Raw genomic sequence first — 25066 nt, forward strand, 5'->3', positions numbered from 1 at the left:
CCAATGCTACTTCTTACATGGAAAACTGAACCCATATTTGCAAATGTATAAAAGGACAACACAAACATGTTCACATTGATAGTGTCCCTCCCATTCTGTTTTCTTGGTGGAAAAAAAATGATAAATTACAGCTTGTTTCACATCACAGCAAGACACTGGGAGTAGAAAACCTACTTATTTCTTCTCCTTTCCGGTTTTACTTCTGTTGGCAATAAGAGAAGACCTCAGCTCCTCAGAAAAAGCTTGCTCTGAAGCCAAGATATATACGTAGGTCCAGTTGCTGAACATGCTTTTATTAGTGTGAGGGTACCAAAAGTCACTCAGTCCAGGTTTTCCTTAGTTGTTTATTTCCACTTATTTTTCAAGCTTGTTATAGTCTAAACCTTTCTTACAAAGCTGTACCTCCTAATATGTCATTCATATTAGGAGCTATGTATTTTGTAGCTGTACATTTTATACCTGAAAATAATCAAAGTCCCTTGATTCTACTTATTCTATCAACATTCCGACACATAAACCACTTTTAAATGTTCTCCTTTAGTAGTACTTATTACATTTCAACCACTGCATGTTCCAGGCCCAGAGAGAAAATGAGAAGAGAAACAAATGAAGCAGCCTGAAGACAGAAAACCATGCACTTCAAAAATCAAGGAACTGATGATTCCATGTAATTCCTGGGAAATTGTGACATTATTTTTTAGAGTTCTCAATTACATACCAAAAAAAAAAAAAAAAAGTACATTTATATCTAGTTACACATGTCCACAAACTCCATTTATGTAAGATCAATACAAATGTGAAGACAGAATTAAACGTTTATTAGCATAATCTCTAAGTAAAAAGATAACTTTTTGCATCATGGCTAGAACAATTTAATACACCCAGAAGTCATCAAAAGATTGTAGTGTATTATCTTGACCTTGTTAATTCCCCCCCCCCAACTGTTTAAATTATCTAATTTGGTTTTCACATTTGTCTGAATTGAGCTGAAACTGAACTTTAATTTGCAAAGCAAAATTTTATGAATGGGCTGTTTAAAACGTGTGCTATTTTAATCTCCAATACAGATGAGAATTTTGGATGAAGAACTCAAGGTTAGGCATTAAGGCCCTGCCTATAGCTATGATAAAGCATCTAAAGGCATTTTGGTCCATCCACTTCTACAAATGGATGAAAGTCATGAAAACTAGAGAAAGATCAGGTTTACATATTTGTGTAATGTTGCTGTTCTATTAAATGCCTGTTTTAAATTTAATCCATTTTTAAAATAAACTTGTTAAAATCTATTCTTAAAATATCCTAAAACCAAATCCATTGTCTTTTATTAGCCTTCATAAGAGAAATAATTGTTGGAAAGAATATCCAATCATCATAAATTTGACATAAATCACACAATCTTGTGGCAAATTATTATTTATAGTACTACCAAACAGCATGGACATTTATGTTGCTTCTTGCAAAGACAACATACTGCCTTAGTAGTACAGTATTGTTTTTTGTTTTGTTTTTCTGAGAAATTAAATATATTTGCTTTAAAATAAATTCACTCTCAGATTGAAGATTCAAAACTCCAACAACACTACTGCATGACTCATAGGCTTTAAAAAGTGGCTGGAGCTATTCTTTTACAGAAAAATGTGATTTCAGTTTCAGGGATGCAAAGTAGATATGAACATAATTTTGCATTCTTAACTGCCTATCGGAAGACGTAACTGTAGTGATAGAAAATTGCTTCACTGTTCACATTCCCGCCATGTTTACTGTTCCCGTTCTACTACTGTACTGTACATATAAACCTAAAGGTTTATCACAAAATGATTTATCTCCATATATACAGGCAATGACTAAATTCTCCTTTTATATAAGACCTGTATCTTTTGCTAGCTAGGGTGTATGTGTAATTTAATATGAAAACATGGTATGTAAGAGAACATTAAATCTTTTTTACCAATGCATTACTCCAGTAACTGCTTCGAACTGAAACAAAATTGTCACATGAAATTGCCAAGAAGGACTGAAGGAGAAAGTGTTCAGCTTTTGTTTACATAAAAAGGTGTAGAAAAGTTTTTTTTAATGTAAAAACTGGAAGCCTTTATTCCAAAACCCCAATAAAATAAAAATTAAAAAAAAATTATGCAGAGGAGGGAATGGGAAGGAAGGAAGAATACTGAAGAATTCAGAAAAAAAATACATAGGAACTTTTAACAGAATTTTGTTTTCATTCAAAGCAGGAATGGGCATTGCTCTCCAATCCTAGCATTTTTAAAATAATGCTAAAATATTAAAGAATATAAATTGTCAACCTTATGCATACAATGGGTACAAAAGTTAATACAGAACTAAAGGAGGCAACACATACTTCCCCTATATGTTATATGAAAATGTAAGAGTGCAAGATTTCAAATTAAGAAATAAAGGTGCATTTCCCACTCCAAAAACACAGAGTGATTAGTGTTTGGCAGGAAACAGAGATGAGTCTTGTTACAACCATGAGAGTTCATCTCTCTCCATACCAGAGTGCTAGTCCCAGAGATGCTTAAGGAAGGTATAAATACATTTATTCCCACTGCCTTCCCATGAAGCCCTAGATATATGTTAATTCAAAAGAAACATTATTGTATGTGAATATCATAAGCACTAAATTGCTTACATTTCTGCAATCAGAAAAAAAGGAAGGAAGGAAGGAAGGAAGGAAGGAAGGAAGGAAGGAAGGAAGGAAGGAAGGAAGGAAGGAAGGAAGAAAGAAAGAAAGAAAGAAAGAAAGAAAGAAAGAAAGAAAGAAAGAAAGAAAGAAAGAAAGAAAGAAAGAAAGAAAGAAAGAAAGAGCACCTTTTGAGAATTAACCTAAGCTGAACTTCATTGGCATGAAAAACAGAACAACTTTTTAAAGCTGCTTGGGCTATTCTTTAAATAATTATGTAAATGTCTTCACACAGCCTAACTACAATGCAAAATGATATTCCATGTTGAAAAACTACATTGTCCTTTCAACTGGGAATGGTGCAGATCTCCCTTATATCTTTCCTTTGCCAAAAGAAGACTGGCTGGAATGCTTAAAGAACATACATTCCTATTCTTCAGTTGTACATTATGACACTAGGAGGATGGGAAACAGTAAGGCAGAGATATATTTAGCAAGAAAAATGCAGAATCAGGCTAGCAACTCTTTATGCTAAACCTAATGAGATGATAAACATGAGAATGAATTTAGATTTTTCCTCAGAAATGGGATCCAAATTCATCCTTCAGTCATGCACTTAGAATATATACTTGTTCAGACCCACATATTAATTCTTATAGCATTATAGATGTATGTTTAAAGCTTTCTTGTGGGGGCTTATATTAATCAAATTATCTGGCTGAATTACCCATATGCAGCTCAATTTATGAGAAGAGCTGTAATCTGCATACCTCTTTCCCCCAAATATCTGTAACCTGAACAGCTAGTATTCCAATGGGGCTTAAGCCCATGTTTCTCTGTCAAGGCAAAAATGCATAAATAGTGTGGGAAGAACTAAAGAATAGAACTTTTCTCAAACTGAATGAGACTGAATCAGATGCAGTCACTCCCTTGTGATTTCACTTCTATTTGTTCTCTGGTTTCCTGCATTATGTAAGATGGTCGCAGGACAGCAGCAACCACTGTGTTCTCATAACACAAGAACCAAACCAGTATTTATTAAACTGTACAATATCTGTAGCTTAACGCTTTCTTCAAGAATCAGCTCCTACCGGATTTCAAAATGGCAGTGATTTAAAAGTCCAATATACCTTACGCCATCCTATTGCCAACATCTATGAAGAGGCTAGTTTATACAATTGAACCACTACAAAAAAGGTGTACTGGGACAACCTTGTTCAACCCTCAGTAGAAAGCTTTTCAACATGGATTTATAGAGCTACAAATTGTATGATAAAAATGTTCCATGTGCATAAATGGATTTATGTAATGTACATCCCAGAAGAGTCCCGAACAGTTTACCATTTCGTACAAGTTGTCTGCATCCAACAAACCATTAGACCAACAAATGGATAGTACATAATACTGTGAAAAACGGTTACCCCTTAAAAATATTCCAGATTCAAACACGATTTAGTTAAGTCTAACTGTATTCAGCTGCTTAGCAGACTATATGCATGGACTTTATTCTTTTTAAAGTTCTTGCTGATTAGCACATATATTTATGTATATATGTGCAAGACAAAAGGCAATGCTTAATATAAATATTTACTAGAATGAACAGAACTGGCACTTAAGCATAAACCACTCTGTCATTCACTAAGCGGCAAAAAGGATCCTGCTTCAGATATAGTAGTCATCTTTCCCTATTCACTTGGAAGGTAACAGATTGGCTGGAAGTTCACATTGGTAAGAGAAAGGAATGTCTGGTTGGTGCAGTCTGCGAATGAAAAAGGAAGAGTTATATTTCAGTATACATAAACTGGACTGAGTGGATACACAAGAAGTTCTTAATATGCAGCTCAATTAATATGGACAACATCCATACATGTTGTCATACATTGTAGTAATTAAAGATGCTACTTTATTATGCAAATTGTCAAATATACACAAAGAAGCTGGAAGCTATTTCAGGAAATTAGAGACTACTTCACCAGGTCTACAAATCAAAGAGCTGTATGTTTTTCATGCTCTACTTGTACTTCTGTGAGTGTTAAAATACATGAATTAAAAAAAAAAATCTCTTTTGGAAATACCAACACCATCAGAAGCTTGATCAGTTAGTACCATAGTAAGAGTTTTCAGCAGCAGCTCAACTGGAACATCCATCTATCAGGCATGAGGAATTTTGCAGACTTTTCCAAAGTTCCACAAATCCCTCTGTTTAAACAAGCCTCTAGCATTAAAATGCTAAGTGTTCCTTAAAATGCTAAGTGCTCTTTGGCATCTAGAAGTATATGCATGCTTTTAATTTTTTTGTAATGCATTTATATTGCAATGTTCATTTTTATCTACACCATGAAGTACTTTGAAGGCTGGTGTCACAATATTGGCTATTACAATAACTTTAAAAAGTTCACTGTAATTAATGAATGTAAAACCATGATAAATTGGTGGACTACAATTTTTATCATCAATATCCTCTTAGCTAATAATTGATAGGAAAATAAATTAATTTTAAACACTGATAACTGTTACGTTTGGTAAGTTTATCCATGGTTTTTCTCTGTTCCTTCAACTGATCTCCAGTTTTACAACTGTAGCCAACTGAAGGTCTTCTGTGACCTTAACTAACTGCCCTTTTTATCTTGATACAACTTCCAGTTGAACTATAACCTTGAGTATGTACGTGGTATGCTAACCTCAGCCTTTTCTTCATTTCCTCTTATAACCAAAGTTTTCCATACAATCTTTGGTTTATCTTCTCAATCTCCAATTATAACCAAGCCTTAAGGATATGTAACAGCATTTGTCCCTTTCTTATCTCTCCTCTTTGCTTTTCTCTCCCCCATTATAGGATTTAAGCTCCTTGGGAGAATCATCTAAGTTGATTATTTAATTTGTTAAGACACCATACATTTAAATGTCACTAAAGTTATGATCATGTTTGGGCAGAAATAAAAGAGAAAGAGTTTAGAATAACCACTATTTTGATATGAAATAAAAACCAATGAGCCATGGCCATTGTGAGAACTAGTAATAAGCTGAGAATAATGTGCTTCAAATCTCACTCTGGCCACACAATTTCTAGTTTACATTTATTAAAGCTGTTTTCAGCCTATAATACATGCATCACAGGTTTGAAATAAGTGAATAATAATAATAATAATAATAATAATAATAATAATAATAATAATAATAATGGATTAATTTGTATTACTGTGTATCAGGACCTTAAATGTCAAATGCTCTGAAATCTGTAAGAATATGTAAACACTTTTATAATGAATAAATTAAACTCTTAGAACTATCCATCAATTAAAACTCATTACCTTCTTTGTGATATGATTATAAGATACATACTTTAAACTTTTCAGATATTAAAAGGATATTTTAAGAGTCTGATTTACTCTCACTATGAAAATATGAAAGAGATTGTATGCAGGATGCTACAATCCCTTGTAACAACTAGGGGAAAAAATCAAGTCCTATTTCTGTGTGTGAACCCAACAGAAAAACCACAAATTGCACATGCTACCAACTTTCTTTTCCACAACAGCCTTTACTGTAATAAAAACATTAAAATGTAAAATAGTCATATAGGCATTCATCTCTGCATCCACTTGAACAGAGCATGCCTAGACTATAGGCAGATATGATAAATTAAAATGAAGGACTATAACATAAAAATGAATGAGAACCTACTACTATGGAAAACCTAACTCCTACTGATGAATATATTTAGGAGAATTTTTGGGGGTGGTGGTGGTGGGGGTATTGCCAAAGTACGCTTGAAAAATCAAGGATGAGAATTTTTAAGCAAATAAGGACAATGTTCATTTATCAGTACCTTTTTTTTTTCCTGATGTTCAGCATGAAAACATCCCTTTCAATTCAGTGTTAATGTTTTCCTTCAGATGCATTTTAAGTATTTACTTATAAAGGGAACAACAGTGCTTACCTCTAATACAAGAAGAAAAATCTTGTTCTATGAGCAGCTGCCATAGTCTCAGACATATTTCTGACTTTCAGATAATTAACAAAACCTCGGAAAAATAGAAGGAGGCCTAAAACCAGAAACGGGGTATGGATTATTTAAAAACATGAATTTGTAACAGGACACTATAAATATCAAATAAAGACGATAGACATATAGCCTGCCATTTTACACTTAGGTACTAATACACTTAGAGTTCCATCAAAGAATCGTGGAAAATGAAATGAAAGGATGTTCTCCAAGTGGGAAGGACAAGAGGAGTTAAAGACGATAACAATTCAGATGAAAGGTGAAAGGTCCTGTTCAGTAAAGTTTAGTCATTCTTAAAAATCTCTAAAAATGAAGTAATTTTCTGAAAAGTTTGAAACAAATACTTTAGTAATTAGACCAGTGATGAAATAAAGTGATCTGATTTGCATTTAATTAACTACTTGTGGTATGTTATTTTATAATTAAAGATTTAATTCCAGGAACCAGAATTTTTCATCCAAACAGCGGTGCTCTTAGAAAACAAATGAGAGGAGAAAAACCTAATTTTCATTGTGAAATTAAAATCAATCAATATCCTTTCCCATAATGGAAGAGGTTGTACCTGCTATCTTTAAGGAGGCAATGGTTCAGCTCCTTCAGAAAAAAAACTCCCCAGACTTTAGACAACTATCGCCATCTTCCCAGCCCTCTTTTTTATAGGGATGGTTGTTTAGAAAGTAGTGGGGGAAGGAGGTTATCTGGACCCCTTTCAGTCAAGGTTCAGGTCTGGCCATGATATGGAAATAGCATTGGTGACTCTGGTGGTTGACCCTTGTTGGAACCTGGATGAGTGGCGTGTGCCCCTCTTGGCCCTAATGCCCTCTCAGTGGCATCCAATTTCATCAAAATGGTATATTTCTGGACTGTGCGCAAGAGTTTTTCATGCAGTCCTTACATAAAGATATTAAGACTGAACAACCCATATACAACAGTACACATTTAATTTCAGAGTTTAAGCACTGGGAAGTAACCAAGATAAAATTAATTAATTTGAATTAATTAATTTCAAAGTTTAATATCTGAAATTGTTTAACTGTTGGTCATCATATATTTTAGATACAATGAATTCAATTAAAAAGATGTCAGGACAATAAAAAAGCATCAAGCCATTCAGAAAAAAAAAATCTAACCTCAACACAGTTTCTAACTAAGATCATAATCAAAGGAAGATAGTCAAACATATAATAACAATGAAAGCCATAAATATTAATTAAAATTCAAATAAGAGTTTTGATGATACACATGGAATAAAAATTTTAGCATAAACATGTTAATTTTTTAAAAAGAATTAAATATTTCATGGTTCACATTTTGTATTAAAGGATTATTTTGCACATGCTGATAGCTCATACCTGAATATGTGAAAAATCACTTTTGATAACTGTATAAAAATAAGTAATATTTATTTAAAGATTTATACATCCACTCCTTGTTTAGCAGCTACCTTGGTTAGAAACCATTCACAAATATGATTGCAATAAAAAATTCATTTTCCGACCAATGTATGCATTCACAACCAAATTTTGTGTGCCTGACAACAATGCACACCAGAGTGAGAGTAACACTGGCATAGCTGTATGAGAGAACTTCATCTGAACAACAGCAACCAGTAACCTTCACAGGTCTCTCTCTCTCTCTCTCTCTCTCTCTCCCCCCCCCCCATTATATGTTCGCTCAGCAACCACTTCATCATTGAAACAGAACCTGGTCACTAAATGAGGAGTGGGTGTATATTGCTTTTCATAAAGTAGCTCTAAATGGATTACAATCCAACTGTTAAAACATATATATTAGAAACAGATGGGAAAGAAAAAAAATAAAAACAAAACCTGTCCCTAGCAAGTTACAAGATGGATTTCAGAAGAAACTTAATATAATAGGAGGTGTTCTTGAGATAATATGGAAGACAGCAAAGGAAAGGTCCCACCACTAAGAAAGCTCACCTCAAGTAGCCCAAAGATGACAATCTACAATTCTTGGCATCTACAGTAGAACTTTCCTTCTGTTCTTAATAATCAAAGAAGTATGTCATCAGGAGGGTATTCTACAAGGCAACCTGGTTCCAAATTGTTTACGACTTTACACCCCAATTATAAAACCTTGAGCTGGGCCAGTAGCTTATTAGCAGCCAGTGTAGTTCCTTCACCACAGGTATATTGCATGGCTGGTGACTCTCTAAGGAATTTGGCCACTGTGTTTTACCAATTGCAGCTGCTAAATCAAATCAAATATAAGGATAGCCATGCATACTGTGCATTGCAGTAATCCAATATGAGGTTACTAGTACATGAACAATGTTAGCTAGAGCATCCTTATCTAGGTAAGGATGTAGCTGGTAAACCATACTAAACTACTAACAGCCTTTTCTAGCCAAAGAGATTACTTGATGCTCTAATAAAATGACGACTTTAGGAGTACCTCCAAACTAAATAATGTTTCTTCTGAGGAAATGTAATCCCATTCAGAACAGTCAAATTCCCCAAGTTCTATACCTGGGGAGCATGCACCCATAAGATCTCCATCTTTTGGGGATTCAGCATCAATCTATTGGTGCTCAATCCATTATTACATCCAGGCACTCACCTTAGACATGAAAAGACGTTTTCCTGATTCCAGTGTTATGGTACAGCTGAGTATCATAAACATACTCATGACAGCTAATCTCAAACTCCTAATGATTGCACATGGTTTCTTCATATAAATGTTAAAAGGTATCTGCTATAAGACATTGCTGCACAGCATCCACAGGATGCCAAGGTAGTTACTACTCTCTGAAATTATACTTGTAAGAAGCAATGAAACCATTACAGAATGGTGCCTCCAATCAACATCTCATGGAGATGATTCAGAAGAATGCTGTGAGAACAAGCACCGAAACAAGATCTTCCAGGCTTGAATCTGGATTAGAATAGATCAAAATAATGTTTCTGCTAAGAACAGCTGCAGTACTGCAGTACTGCATTGACACTACTTCTCCAACACCTTGCCCACAAAAGTTGGTAATCATAGGTGTGTGATAGTTATCATAAGCTTCTGGATCCAGAGAAAGTGTTTTAAGGAGTAGTCACACCTCTGCTTTTGAACTCCCATTTCCAGGCATACAAAAATTAAGTCAAGAATGTATTCCACACAGCCTAAAGACAGCTTCAGATCATTCTATAACTACCACGGAGACTACAAAACCTTGAGTCACCCAGAGTATTGCACTTTCAGCATGGAAAGCAAGTCCTCCAAAGTGGAATTCTCAGACATTTTACCACACTATAAAAATTCTACTTATAGTATTGGTTTGCAGCAGACCTTTCGGCCAGTTACGTAGATCCACTCTTGATACAGATAAATATATACACACACACCCATTCATAATACAGACACTCTTTTGAAAAAAAATGGCTTTGGATTTTATATGGAATTAAAATTTAAAGCTTTTGATCAGCACTTACCAAGTACAAGAAATATCCACCAAAGCCAGTACTGTCCATTGAAATAGCCAGTAAAGTAATCTGAGAACTGATAAGGGGGAGAAAAAAAAGAAGGCAAGATGCAAGTTAAAGCAATGATTGAAAGATTACTGACATTACAAAGATACATTTTGGATATACAGAAATGCTAAAAGGAAGTACAGTTAATGAATTTAGGAAAGCAAAAAAAAAATTGTTCAAATTTAGAATAGTTAGAGAAAACTTAAGGCACGTTGTTACATGTACTTGCAAAGACATCTAAGGAATCTGTGCAGAAAGTGATAAACAGTACTCTCTTTAGTGTTAAGACGTCCACCACCGTAACAGTTTTACTGGTATATAAAATCCCTCCCAGTATCTGCCATCCGAAACACAATATAACAGTCTGCTGTTTTCATATCAATGCCAAGTCACCAATGTCATTTATGCACAATATAAGGAGCATATTACACACCTGTTGAAAAACCTGTAATGATTTCTCACTATTCTCCAGACATACTTTGAAGTGTTGGTTTTAACTTTTAAAGCTTGGAATCTGGCTATCTAAAGGACTATCTATTTGAATATGATTCTATTTAGAAATTAAGGACAACAGACGACGGCTTCATAAAGATACCCTCATTCTCTGTGGTTTGTTTGATGGAGGGTATTCTCCTATATTGTGCACAATGTAAGGAATGTGCTTTCTCAGAAGCTGCATTCGGTTCTTCTCCTTTTTGTGCATAAGCAAAGAGTAATGATATTCTTCAGTCAAGCCTTTTTCAAGTTGAATTAGTTAAAAGCTGTTTTTTGCAAAAGGAATTTCAAATCAGGTAAAAACGGTTAATTGTATTTCTGTAAGGCATCAAGAACGGAAGCGGAAAATTCTATAGGCGGCACCGTATACCACTAAAAGTACATTGTAATTTCCATACTTTTGAGATGGTATTGGTGAGTTGCAAACAAAGGTGGTACAGAATGCTGTTTTTTGTGGCAATGCCCAGTTAGTGTGTCACTTTGGTCAAAGATTTTAGAAGAAATAAGGAAAATCACAGAACAATCTTTGACAATGAAATCTGTGGTTGATTTACTGTCCATATTCCTAAGGCCTATAAATCAATTCAATGTAAGGAACTGATTAATTTCCGGTTATTAGCCAGTAGCTTTGTTATTCCAAAATACTGGAAAACTGAAGCATTCCTTTCTTTGAATCAACTGTATTTCAGTGTATGGAAAACACTTTTCAATGAGTATTAATACAATAAAGAGCTTTGAAATTCATTCAAATATGGCCACCATGCCTTAGTTAAATGAACAACATTTGTAATGTATCATTCTGAATAGGAAGCTTAAAATATTTGCATTTTTCCTTAAAATGTATGCAAGTACTAATATGTACACACATTTTCAAATTTCTTTTCCTTTTTATTTGCTTAAAAGTTATGTGTTTATCTTTTGTTAAACCCTCTATTTTTGTTGTTTGTTTAGTAAAGAACCACAACAATTATTTTTAACTTTTTTTTTTTTTTTAACTTTTAGCTAAGGAGAAGAAAAATGCCTCTTTGAAACACTATACTCTCAAATTTTAGGAAGATATCTTATGGCCAAATACTCATTTTTAAAGGATTAGCCAGATGACTAACTAATATAAAATATTTCATGTGGAATTGTCATTATGTAAACCCTAGTTTTAAGTTGTGCGTATTGACTTATGGTATATACAGACCCAACCCAAAACACGCTCTAATAAAAACAAACAACTCAGTTTGCTTATTTTAATAAACAAAAAGACCACGTGCTATTCCCAGATTTTTATAAAAAGTTCTCAACCTGAGCTAACATTTATCCTAAAATGGATAATTTTTACTTTGGTTTATGTTTTGTTTTAGTGTTGTCTAGGACATACCTTCTTGTCTAGTATCACCACGCAGATTAAGTAATTCTAGATTATTGTACGGAGAAGAAATTACAGCCATATTTTCTAGCAGCAGAGATTCTCCCCCCCTTCCACACATACATCTATAAAATAAGAACTTAAAACCATCATTCTCTCTCCTACCAATGTATATGAACTGGTGAATGGGGGGGGGGAGGGACAATGAACAGGGAAAATGATTGTAAGAGATCCATAGGACAACACTTTGATATAAGCCCCTTTTGATACTAGAGCAAGCCCCAATCTTTCACAAAACATACAGCTCCAAGCCACCAAAGATACAGTGGTACCTCGGGTCACGAACGCTTCTGTTCACGACCAATTCGGGTCATGAACAGCTCCATTTGCAAAATTTTGTCTCTGTTCGCGAACGCCGGATCGGGTGACGAACAGGATCTGCGGCTATTTTCCCTCCCGTGACACGTGGTCGTGGCTTCCTGTAGGGAGGGGGACTCTCCCTCCAAGCAATAACCGCCTCCCCACCCGCCTTCCTGTCCTCCACGCCAGAAGTCGCATCGAGCAAGGTTAGCATTCTCTCTCTTCGTACTGTACTTTGTGTCATATTTTTGTGGTTTTAAAAAAAAAAATACATATGGTTCAGAACGGATTAACTGTAATTACATTGAACCTTATGGGGAAATTTGATTTGGGACGTGACCAAAATCGGTTGGCGACCAAATTCGGAGGGGTCAGAATGGATTAACCATATTTACATTGAACCTTATGGGGAAATTTGATTCGGGTCGCAACCAATTCGGGTCGCGACCAGAGTCACGGAACAAATTAAGTTCGTGAACCGAGGTACCACTGTATTCTGTTCTTCTCCCATTAAAATCTGTTTACTCAACACATGCATGGGGTCATTTTATAATGATTTATTTAATGACTGCAAGGATGCGAATGAGAACATTTTCAATATTTTTCACAATAATATACATTGATTGTAATACTGTACTATTTGATCAATGGAAATAAAGCCACAACATAGAACTCAAGTTAAGTAATTCATAACAAGTATCAAATCATATTTCAGTAAGGAAAAAAAAGGTATTCAATGCTAATTAAGGACAAAAACAGGAAGTGTGAAGCTAGTAGTGCTAATAACTCCAAATAAAACAGCCATTTAAATTTTGTTCAATTTACAATAGAATTTGTACTCCCATAAGTTGATTTTTTACTAGAATGGAACTAATAATCAGCCATAATACACTGAAGAATATACAATTAAAGACATTATGCTTGCACATTAAAACCAAAAAGCAAAATACAAAAATACAAAAACTCACCCGAACAATAAGAATCCATTTGATCAAAGACAATCCAAACCCACAGATAGCACCGTACCTTCCTGCTATGGTGTTAGTTATACAGAATGATAAGCAAAATCCAATCCAGTTGAAAATGAATGCCACTAAAACAAAACACACATTTTTGTTAAAACTTGAATTAAGTGGAAAAGCAGTAACCCTTTTGTTAAATTTGGGTGTTTAAATGTTTTTCAAACTTAAGGCAGTTATTAACAATAAAACTACTTAGGATAGAGAACGGATATCAGGTGATGGCAAGGCAGATTCTTAACATCTCTAGATCTTGCCCATAGAAACCCAAAGTGAAATAAAAATTTAATTTAAAAAAAAAGGTCTTTATCTTACAAGATTTTGGCATTCTTGCATAAAATCAGATAAGAAATCTTCATGAAATTTTAGATGAGAATTGTAAGATTTGAAGCTTTTTATTGAGATGGCTATATATATAATGTATGTATGTATGTATATGATTTTTGCCATTGTTAACGTTAATGCTTAAAAGTGTTTCTGGCTCCTAATCTGACATACAGTTGAACTGAGGTGAATGAGTTGGACATTTAAATGCATATAGAGAAAAATCTATACTATAAGCAAAAAAATGTGTATCTTAATAATATACAAAAAAGAAAAAAGCAGGAATTACAACTATGTTGTAAGTATGGCTACTTTATACCTCTAATATAAAGAAAATACAAACAAGGATCTCCTTATCATTTCTAAATCCAACATTCTCACATGGTTCTATGAACCAATTCCAACAAGAATGCAACATTCTATCCACAAAGATGCATTTATCAAAACATTTGAAGTATATTCTAAATTTAGTTGTAAAAGCTACTGTTTTAACAGAGATGTTTTTTCCTCCTCCTTCTCTATCTACCATAGAGAAAGTGAGATTATATCTTGTATCAGACCTGCCTGTGATATGGCTGGGCTCCAGAAACTAGTGGAAATGGCAGAGGTTGAATGGTTTGGGTACCCATATGCCAAAAAAATGCTGCTGTGGTGGGTTTGGCAGGAGTTGTGAATTTAAGTGCAATGAGCTTGTCCAAGGTTGGTAGCTCAGAGTTTGTGGGTAGCAAAAGAGAAGACTAGGCTAAGAGAATCAATCTCTTGGAACGGGAAGAGGCTGGCCTTGGTGTGTTGGCCTTTGGAAGGGACTGGAAGGCTGGGAGGCCTGAAGTAGAGACCAGAACATCCAGCCAGATGTATCCTGGTGAGATAGTGGCATCAGTGGATTAGGACATGGAAACCTGTCCAGAAAGTCCCTGCTTGATTGCAATAAGACTTGTGGCTTGAATGCCTGGTAAAAGACTGTTAGAGAATGAGTTCTGTTTGGATCCTGCTGGGTGTCAGAGTGTCACAGAAATAAACTGTGAAAATAATTGGAAAATACTGGTTTCTATCAACTTTACCCCATGTGAAAGATGGAAGGTTAAAAATGGACATCTTTCCTGTAATGATGAGATCAGGTAGGGGGATTCTTTTCCTTCAACTGGGATCGTGGTTTGTAATGTTCTTGAGAAGGAGACTGGGTTGCTTTTGTGAATTTGGGTAAGAGATGGGATTGTTTTGATGACACACTGGCCTGGCTAGACAACTTCACTGGGAGTAGGGCTGGAGGTTGTGAGAGTGTGGGCGAGCAATAATTTGGGAGGAGATAGATGCTTAAGTAAGGGATGTTAGCGAGTGCTGGGCAGGGAATTGGAGTGTTAGTATTAATTGCAGACTCACAGCAAGACACCCCTTTGGTTAGCTTGTCCTTTTATCTTAATCCAGATGCTTTCAACACTTGTGTTACCATAAGCCCAGTGGACCTATATATAAGTTCATTCCTGATATACAATGCTACACTACTTTGTCTCTCGTGTTGCTTATTCCTCTGAAATATGTACCCATCAAGAAATATGGCGCATTCCACCATATTTCTGGAATTCTTCATATATTATATGTCCCATTGTACTTTACCTAATGCATCTTGCTTGTTACCTATACTTTATGCATTAGCGTAGAGGCATCTCAAGCGGTGAATCAGATGCCCTGGGTTAACTCTCCCTTTTTCGTGCCTGTATTTCCCTTATTTCTTCATTAAACTAGTAATTTTTGACACACTTTGCTTTGCAGCTGTATCCAATCCATTATTCACAAACTCCCTCCCCCTTGTATTCTTATTTAAAGGCCTCCTGAAATATGTACTTTCCCTCCTTACTGAGGTGAATTCCATCTCTGCAAAGCTGTTCATCCTTCCTGAGTTTGTAACACTGCTTAAAAAACCAAATCTCTGTTGCTTGCACCAACATTGGAACATCTGTTACTGTGCCTTAACAGCCACATTCACTTCCAATATACTAATATTTATCAAACTCTACAGCCTTAAAAAATTTAGGAAATAGGTATCTCAAGGACTGTCTAGCCCACTCTTGTTTACCTTTGTATTAAGAAGAGAGCCAGTTTGGTGTAGTGGTTAAGGTGCTGGCCTAGAAAGCAGGAGACTGCGAGTTCTAGTCCTGCCTTAGGCATGAAAGCCGGCTGGGTGACTTTGGGCCAGTCACTCCCTCTCAGCCCAACCCACCTCACAGGGTTGTTGTTCTGGGGAAAATAGGAGGAGGGAGTATTATGTACATTTACCACCTTGAGTTATTTATAAAAAATAATAAAGGTGGGATAAAAATCTAAAAAAAAAAAAAGAACAATATTTGATATCTTCCTTTCGGGGTTAGGCAGGTAATGACTGGAGAGTCTATGGTGTTGGCAGTTCTCTTTGTTCAGAGGACTTTCTAGCGCTGAGCTTATTACCTTAATATCGGCCTTTCAATCTGTAATTTTAGGCCTCCCTCTAGGTGGCTTTGTAGCTGCCATGTTTTACATTTTGTGTTAATTTTTAAAATATGCTTTTAGCATGCCACTATGGGAATCTGAATTAAAATAAGGGCATCTGGTCTTTTTTTTTTTTTTAAATAAAAAACATGTTCTTTATAGTTTTTGTATGTATAAATTATGGGGAACAGGTAAATCGCTGTATCCTCACTCGCAGTACAACATTGCTCAAAAAAGGTCTTTAAAAAAAAATACTCAAAAAGCTACCTCAAATATTTAAGAGAGCATGTTTTATGCATTGCATAAACCAGGCTTTCTTTTAAAAGTCCATTTTTATCTTGTTAAGCTATTTTCATGATTTACTGTTTTTCCAGAATACGTACTATTCAACTGGCATTTACAGAAATATTAACCAGTAATGTTAATATAAATTTATTCATCTACTACTTTATTTGACCTATGGTAAAATAACACTACAAGCCTCTTAGAACTTTAAAGTTGTATTGAACAAATTTGTCACAAGGTGGCAGTCACATACCACAAAATGGATTACAACCTTTCACTACAAGCTACACTTCAAAATCAGAAAGCCATACACAGAGAAATACATATAGAAATAAAAGTTCTCTGTCAATCAGTAAGACGTATCAGTAAGATAAATCTATTTCCTTAAAAGTTGTAAAATTTTGCTACATAATGTGTAAGCTTCACCCGCAAATGGTTGCTAATAGTTATTGATGAAAGGGGTAATACTGTTGTCTGTTTTATTGTATGTATTTTTATTGATCAATGACTGAAATAAATATGATGATGATGATGATATAGAAATAAAAGTTTTCTGTCAATCAGTAAGACACCATGTAAAGAACTTCAGTGACCAAAAGCAGCTTAGCCTGGGAATTTATGTAAATAAGAACTAAACTTATCTGAAAATATAAGCAACATAAGTACCCAACTATTCTGCAGTAATGAAAAAAAAAAAAACTTAACCGAAATTATTAAACTTAACTGAAAGCATACATTTGCAGCATTTACAGTGCAGACAACCGCATTTTCTCAAACCCACTGCCAATCCCGTATCCTACCAGGAGTACTTCTGCCTTCTATCAGCAGTGCGTGTACATGTACCTCCAACAGAGAAGTATCCTGCCTGAAATGAAAATAGCTTAAAGAGGTAATAAATAGAAAAATTACTGACTGAAAAAAGCCAACATAAAAATGCCATCGTTCCCCACACGGAGCTGGTCTGCGTCACTGAAGTCATCTCTTGGGGGGTACTCTTCTTCCTTTAAGGGGACAAGAAACACATTTTAACAGAACCAAAATAACTAAGATTTTGTAAATCACAGCTTTTTGCAGCAGCAAGAATCCATATATGAAATCAAGATTACTGAAGGGATGTATTTCAGTTGTCTATATTGTTGGACATAAATTATCATAAAACTTTATTAAAATCAATCAACAACACATCTTCAAAATGCAATTACATCGCATTTATCAGCAGTTGTACAGCCCAGCTTTAAAGTTACATTCTGGAATAAAAATGGTAGATGGCCTTTCTCTCAAGTCTACTTGACTAACCTAAAATTTGCTAGCAAATGGAATTCACATGCTTCCTGTTAGAGCATTTTAGCCTACTTTGCAAGGTTACATGAAGCAGATAGCAGCACCTGGATACTAATAAGCAGGATCAGGTCTGTTCAGTCATGGAATTGGAGACCAGTACAAAAGACCGGGATTGAAGATTAATTTTTTAAAAACCCTGGAAAGGCAATTGGAAGCTACTTTTGTATTGCTGCCATGACCATGAAGTCTCCAGGAGTAGAACGTGACTCAAAGGAGACTTTATCATATGAAATAAAGAGAGAGTGAGTGAGTGAGAGAGATGGGGGGAGAGAGAGAGATTGATTGATTGATTGATTGAGGGGATTCCTTAATCAGTCCTTGCCTACAGATCATTTCTATGGCACGCAGCACTATTTACCAGTTATGTGTAAACCACAGTAATAATCGACAGCAGCCCTTGAGCCATTACCAAATGAGAAACATGACGAGAAAATACATTTTATTATTAGGTTTTTATCCCACCTTTGTTTTTGGTCAACTCAAGGCTCTCAACTCTTAATTTTCCCACAAACTGCTGATTTATATTTAGTTTGTGATCAACTACAATCTGGGGATCTTTTTCACACATATTATAACTAAGCCACATAACCCTCATCTAATGCTGATGGATTTGTTTTATGATTCCTATGTTTATTATTTTGAATTTGTCTTTATTAAATTTATTTGGTATGTTCGTGCCATTTCTTTATCCCATCATTTTGAATGTCGTTTTGAATCCTAGAATATTTGTTAACCCACAAAATTTTATGCCAGCATAAAACTTGATATGCAATATAAATGTAATAAATGAGGCGGCTCAGAATTGTTAATGAAAGATTCTCAAGTGGTCTCCATGCAACTTATTTTAAAAAGGTGTTTTGAGCAGATACTTCTATATTTTAATTAAATAGATATCAGGCTACTTTGAAGATTTATAATTAGTTTTTTAGAGACTGAAAGTATTTCCTGGGCCAGTTCTATTCCAGCTTGTCTGTGTGTTTGATAGTGTCTCTTAGTAGCTAAGAAAGTAATTCTATTTCCAGAATTTTGTGAGATTCTCTGCAGCAATTATCTTTCATTTTCTATTACGTTTGCTTTCTTGGGACAGTTTCCTCAGGAATATTACGTTGTAGGGAAAAAGAAAATATTCTGTTGATTTCCTCTTCCAATGGTAAGGCAGACACTGGACCTTTAAAAACAACACACCTTAACTGTTCTCATTTTGTGACATCGAACCTTTTCTTCTTTACATGTGAAAGCAAAAAGGAATGTCTAATTCCTAGCATAAATATATCATGAGTTTCATATATTCCATTCAAAAAGGCACACAGACTTATAGGTGCAGTGATTAGCTGCCATTTATAGCACATTGCTTTTTTTTTTTTGTCCTACTGTATGTCCATTGGCAGAGTATTTTGCTAGACATGTTGAACAGAAAGAATATTTCTCTATGTATATTTAATAGAAAGCACATAAGAATATAAGAATATTCTTATTTGCTCTCTATTCAGATTGAAAGTTTAGTTGTGTTTCTTAATACTTGTTATTTATATTTTCTGATATTGTCCAATCAATGTATCCAAAGGGAGGCTTAGATCAGTCTTAACATTGCAAAGAAAAAGATACTAGGATGACAAGATTATTGATCACTGAAGATACATTCATAATGCAAACCAGTTAGGAACTCATCATGAAAGCCAAATGTTTTAACTACCCTATACAGGTAGTCCTCAACTTACAACCACAATTGGGACCAGAACTTCTGTTGCTAAGTGATGCGGTCGTTAAGTGAGTTGTGCCTGATTTTACAACCTTTTTTGCTGCAGTCATTAAGCAAATCACCATGGTCATTAAGCGAATCCAGCTTCCCCCATTGACTTTGCTTGTCGGAAGCCCCCAGGAAGGTCACAAATAATGATCATGTGACGCCAGGATGCTACAATTGTTGTAAACACATGCCATTTGCCAAGTGCCCAAATTTTGATCATGTGACCACAGGACTCTGTAATGGTCGTAAGCACGAGGACCAGTCATAAGTCATTTTTTCAGTGCCATTGTAACTTTGAATGGACGTTAAACGAATGGTCATAAGTTGAGGACTACCTGTATGTTTGTATGGTGGGGGCTATGCAAATGATGCATGTGGGAAGGATGTGATTTTATACTCATTACTTCAGAATCTCATAATGTTGATAAATTATAGAATATAGTAAGTATACAACTGATATTTCACTAACAGTTACCAGCTCCAAATTTTGAAACTATTGAGACATGCAGCATATGGCCATGCAAACATGCAACAATATAGTAATCTACATCAACATTCAATCCACAAGGTACTGAGAGCATTCCAGAATTAATGCTTTGCTGATATGCAAACGCCAGAGGGTGCTAACATTCTAAAAATTGTTACATGAAGTGGTCCAAGCGGAGTCCCCATAATTTTGTTTGCTTACAGCATTATAAGTTGTATAAAGCAGTTATCTGGATGCAATTTCAAAGAGCTAAAAGTTACAGCATAGCACAGAAGTTGTCACTCTTCCCAAATAATCTCTCTCAGGCCTGTTTTTCATTTTGAAATACAAATATGCACATGAACACTTACCAGAATTATGCAAGCTAATTTAGAAAGCATGTGCTTATCCTTGGAAACAGGGTCAGTTGTTACATTATTTTAACTGTTACTTTTTAAAAATCCACTCAGTGTATGTCTATTTTTTTAAGTGGGAATTATTCTTAAACATTAAGTTTATTTCTTAAAAATACTTTCAATAAACTGAAGGATTATACTTTAAAGTATATTAAATTCATGCATCACTTTCGACACTCCCAAAATATTAAAACAAACAAAATTTACAGCTTTCAACTTGCTACTGAAAGCCTCATAATTAAAAGCTACTTGCCAAAATAAGCAATTAAACAGGCTATTTCCCGTTAAATAATTATAACCCTAGAACCCCTGAAGGTTCATTTGAAGGGTGTAATTGTACAAGAGGTCACAAAAGCTGGGCTAAAGATACTATAACTCTAAGTCCAGGCAGTCAAAATTGCATGCCAATAAATGTTAATTCTGTTATAGAAAGAAACAAAGTGATTTGGCTAGGTTTTTAAAAAATTATTAATTATTTTTAATAGTCACAGAATGGGTTAAAGCACTGAAAATCATATCAAGTCCCATCTTGATATGTGACCCTTTAAATTTGCTGATTGTAATCCTGTGAGAAATGTATGGATAGTACAGAGATACTATTACAAAAACATGAAAGAATGAGAAACACATATGTGAACTTTACATTCAAATATCCTAGGATACACTCATTTATCATTGAGATTATTAAGTAACCAGTTGGATATATATCATCATGAAAGCTAATCATACTCTGACTATTTTTATATATAATTTAATTATATTACACTATTTTTCCTTGAATATTCCAGTGAGCAGACTCCAAGACAAACAAATATTTGATACATTAGCCTGAAGCATTTCAGAATGGTAGAAAACCATCACTGTTTATAAAAAGTATTGCACTAACTACTACCATCTCATGAATAAATACTACTATCAGCAGCATTACCAGAGCATCTTATCCCTTGTTCTGGTAAATAACTGATAAGTTATTCACACAAACACAAAAAAGCTTTATTATAAAATAAAACAAAACAAAACAGAAGAATGTAATTCATTCTTCATATCATCTCCAACAAGAAAATTAATGTATTGGAAACCTTATTTGCTTTCACAAACAATTTCTTTCCACAATTTCATCCAGAGTTCAGTTGCCCCCTGTACTGGAAACAGCATCTAAACCCTAAAACTGAAATCTCTCCAGTCAGCATGGGTGCCACACAAGTGAATACTAGGGCTGTTCAGTACTTTAGATTAGATCTCCAAAGGGTATCTCAGGCATCATGTAACATCTGTCTGAAACTTCTTAAAGCACCTGTGTGTTTTCCAAGAGTCACACAGTAGTTGCTGAAGGCAACCCTGTGATCTGAAAGAAGGTGTGGCTGCTTTATGGTGTTGCCACATGAACGCTCCAAAGTAATTCTGGGAGATCAAATCCAAAGCAATGCATATATAATAAATGAGTGCCTTGGCAGGGACTCCAGACTGCGGATGACCTATTCAATCTGATTCATGCTATCTGGTCTTTTAAGCAAAATGCCTTTGTAATTAATCTCCATAATTATAAGTGCTGAACAAATTTCTTATTAACAAAATTTAATACATGCGTAACTTGCTAAAAGTATACCCTGCTGTGCTCCATGAAGCTTATTTCTACATAAATCTATGTAGGACTGCCATTTCATTTTATTGGGACCATGCAATAGGACACTTCCAAACAGAAATGAATAAAACTGCAAGGTAAATCACTTTCTTTTATGAAAATATTATAATTATTATAATTCATTTTGAGAGGGTAAGTTCATTTAGAGAAGAGGAAATATAAAATATATGTCTGCTTGCCATTAATAAACTTCACTGCAAAATCTAAACTTCACAGAATGGAACCATACCTCTGGTGGACTCAGGAATATTTCATCAAATAGACTCCTAGACTCCCTAAATTGGCCGTGCTAAGCATGTAAAGAAAATAAGACAGAAGAACTAAACGTGTGTTAAATCATTCTGAACAAGTCAAACATTGAAATTCTATTTCTGTAAATTAATTTTTAGATAAAATTTAAGATACATTGAAATTAAATCAAGGACACAGAAATCCAGTAATTCAAATACTGAAAAAAAAAATCAACAGGTAGTTATTTCTATTAAACACATACAAAATGAATTTTGCTCAAGCATTTGTAGCTGACACATTTCATTTTTTGTACCATAAAATTATCTTCTAATAACATTATATGAAATGCTTAACTGCTTACTGGTCTCCATACAAGATTATATCATTAAACATTTTCTTGGATTGCCTAGACAGTGCACAATATACAAGAGTATCATCAAAATGATACTATTGGAACACAATATGCACTGTATTTACAGATTAGAACCTGGAAGTGTCATCAGAGCTGAAATAAAAGGGGTAATCCATGCAAATTCTACTACCAGCATAAGTTAAGCGTGCCTGGGAAGCTGGGCACCTGATGTGGTACACTCTGCGGCACTGTAACTTGTGACACTACCATATTAAACATGACCCACCGATATCTATAGAAATCTATCAGGAGTCAAGAAAAAAAAAAGCCGCTACTTGTCAAAGTCTGAAAAAGCCATTATACTTACTGAGTTTCTAAATATATTGCACTTGCTTGGATAGTCATAGTCATGCAAGACTAGGCAAGTGATTATGCACCATCTAAGATCCACCTTGCAGTAGTCAAGTGGACAAGTCATTAAAAGACACCCACACTTAAATAAGAAATATGCACTTTTAAAAAATACGCAAACGTTAAGACAGCCTGGGAAATGATTTTATACAATAAACATAAAACACAGTCTTAACTACTGTAGTTTCCAAAGTGTGCTTTTACATAGCACAAACTGCTTACTCACTCTGTGGGCTGCTGCTTCTGCGGCAACGGCTGCCATTGCTGCAGCTTTAGCTTTCTCTGCCTCATCGTAAGTGGGAAGAGAGGTAGCTACGCTGTACGGAGGTGGCACTGGGTAAAATTCATTAGGCGATTCCATTTCTGTAAAAGAACAGAGACCCTTCTGGATGGAAATCAACAAGCTGAGGCTGAATCCAAATAAGACAAAGCTGCTGTTAGTTCAACATGGTTCTCTACCCGCTCCAGTGTTGCCTCTAGAGGGGTGGTGCTGTCCTTGAGGAAGCAGGTCAGCGACCTGGGGCTGTCCTGGATTAACAGCTGCTCCTGGATGGATGACTGGAGGCCACGCCTGAAGGAAACTTTGCCTAGCTGCAGCTGGTGCACCAGTTGTGGCCCTACCTGGCAGGGCAGGGCAGGGCAGGACCTTGCGACAATAACTCACGCTCTCATCTTAACCAATTAGAGTACTGTAATGGGCGTTACATGAAGCTGTTTTGAAACTGTTGTTGATTCAGAATACAGTAGTCCACATGCTACCTGGCGCTAAATGCTATAAGCACAACACATCTGTGCTGTATGCCTTGCACTGGGTACCAATAGGTTTCTATGTACAATTTAATGTGCTAGATTTAACCTATAAAGTCCTGTATGGCAGGGTGCTGTGATACCTTCAGAACTATCTCTTTCAGCTAGAATCAACCATCTGGGAAAAACTGCTTGTAATTCTCCAGTACTATAAAATTGGGGGGCAGGGCCAAGATGAGGCACTATGATGTCCCCCATATTATGGAACAGTCTTCCCTTGAAAGCTAAGCTTGCTCCAGTGCTATTGGCCTTCCGAATGCAGGTCAAAATGGATCTTGCCTGGCGGGTTTTACTTCAAATGAGAAGACCATAGGAATGTTTCATATTGCTCCGATTAGGTTTTTGGCTGTTATTTCAATTTACGCAGTATATTTTTATTATTATTACAAGATTGGTTTTTTTTGTTTATATTTATATCCTTGTTTTTAAACACTGGTGAGACTAATGACCGCAGCAATTAAAAATGCTAAAAAATAAATTAATTCATAATTTGAAGAGTAAATATTACCCAGAATCAGAGTATGTAATACTTAAAAGCACTATGCCTAAATGAAGAACTATACTGACAAAATATATAAATATCCACCAAACATTCCATAAGGGAGCTTATATGCAATTCACTGCTTCTTTACAATTTTATATACCATATAATCACCTTAATTTTGTGTTGATCACTAGGACAAGGGCTCCTCATTTAAGTAACAGAACACCTTTCTAAAATAAATGTTCCTAGTAATTGCAACACATAAAATATAGTAATTTTTAATGTCAATATTATGGGTAGAATTGAATGTGCACTTCTCTCAGAATAAACATTTTTCATTGGTAGAACGTGAGGAACAACCACCTCTTCTTAAAATGCCTTTTCCCCTGTCCAAGTCTGTACTGAAGCAGCATTTATTCTTCTGAACCAGATTTTGGGGGCATGTAAGAGCTACAGATGGAAAGAAAGGAGTACGTCTGCTAGAACGATACTAATTTCACTTTACTAGTCCAAGTATTATTTTGTGGCAGTTGTGTGGTATATTTCCCAAGGGGGGGGGGAATGTTCAAAACACATAGAAAGATTTGATAGCTGATTTGTTGATATCTTTTTTTTTTTAAAGAATTGTTAAATAATGGTGCAACGCAGTTCTGTAAAACTGTTTTAAAACAACTATTAACAGGCTATGCAGTGTTTAAAATTGATCTAGTATATGAGGTTTTTTTTTTTTTTTTTTT

General features: G+C 35.1%; 1 protein-coding gene across 2 annotated transcripts in view; it reads right to left on the reverse strand.

Annotated features, from left to right (window-relative positions):
• Positions 1–272: 272 nt before the first annotated feature.
• The window catches only part of NDFIP2 (Nedd4 family interacting protein 2), a 43446-nt gene continuing 18652 nt past the window's right edge, over positions 273–25066 (reverse strand). Inside the window, exons 3-9 of one of the 2 annotated variants that reach the window (XM_088136466.1) lie at positions 23265–23401; positions 22274–22333; positions 17346–17433; positions 13310–13434; positions 10091–10157; positions 6582–6687; positions 273–4400 (exon numbers count right to left, since the gene is read on the reverse strand). In XM_088136466.1, coding sequence (XP_087992592.1) covers positions 6584–6687; positions 10091–10157; positions 13310–13434; positions 17346–17433; positions 22274–22333; positions 23265–23401 — 581 coding nt within the window. In that variant the 3' untranslated portion in view covers positions 273–4400; positions 6582–6583. The remainder of the gene's footprint in view (positions 4401–6581; positions 6688–10090; positions 10158–13309; positions 13435–17345; positions 17434–22273; positions 22334–23264; positions 23402–25066) is intronic. The other variant, XM_088136467.1, reaches the window with a different exon arrangement.

This window comes from Python bivittatus, unplaced genomic scaffold (genome assembly GCF_059951505.1).
Source record: "Python bivittatus isolate LINGU-HERP-01145 unplaced genomic scaffold, Pbiv_v1 ctg000060_np1212, whole genome shotgun sequence".
Taxonomy (NCBI): domain Eukaryota; kingdom Metazoa; phylum Chordata; class Lepidosauria; order Squamata; family Pythonidae; genus Python; species Python bivittatus.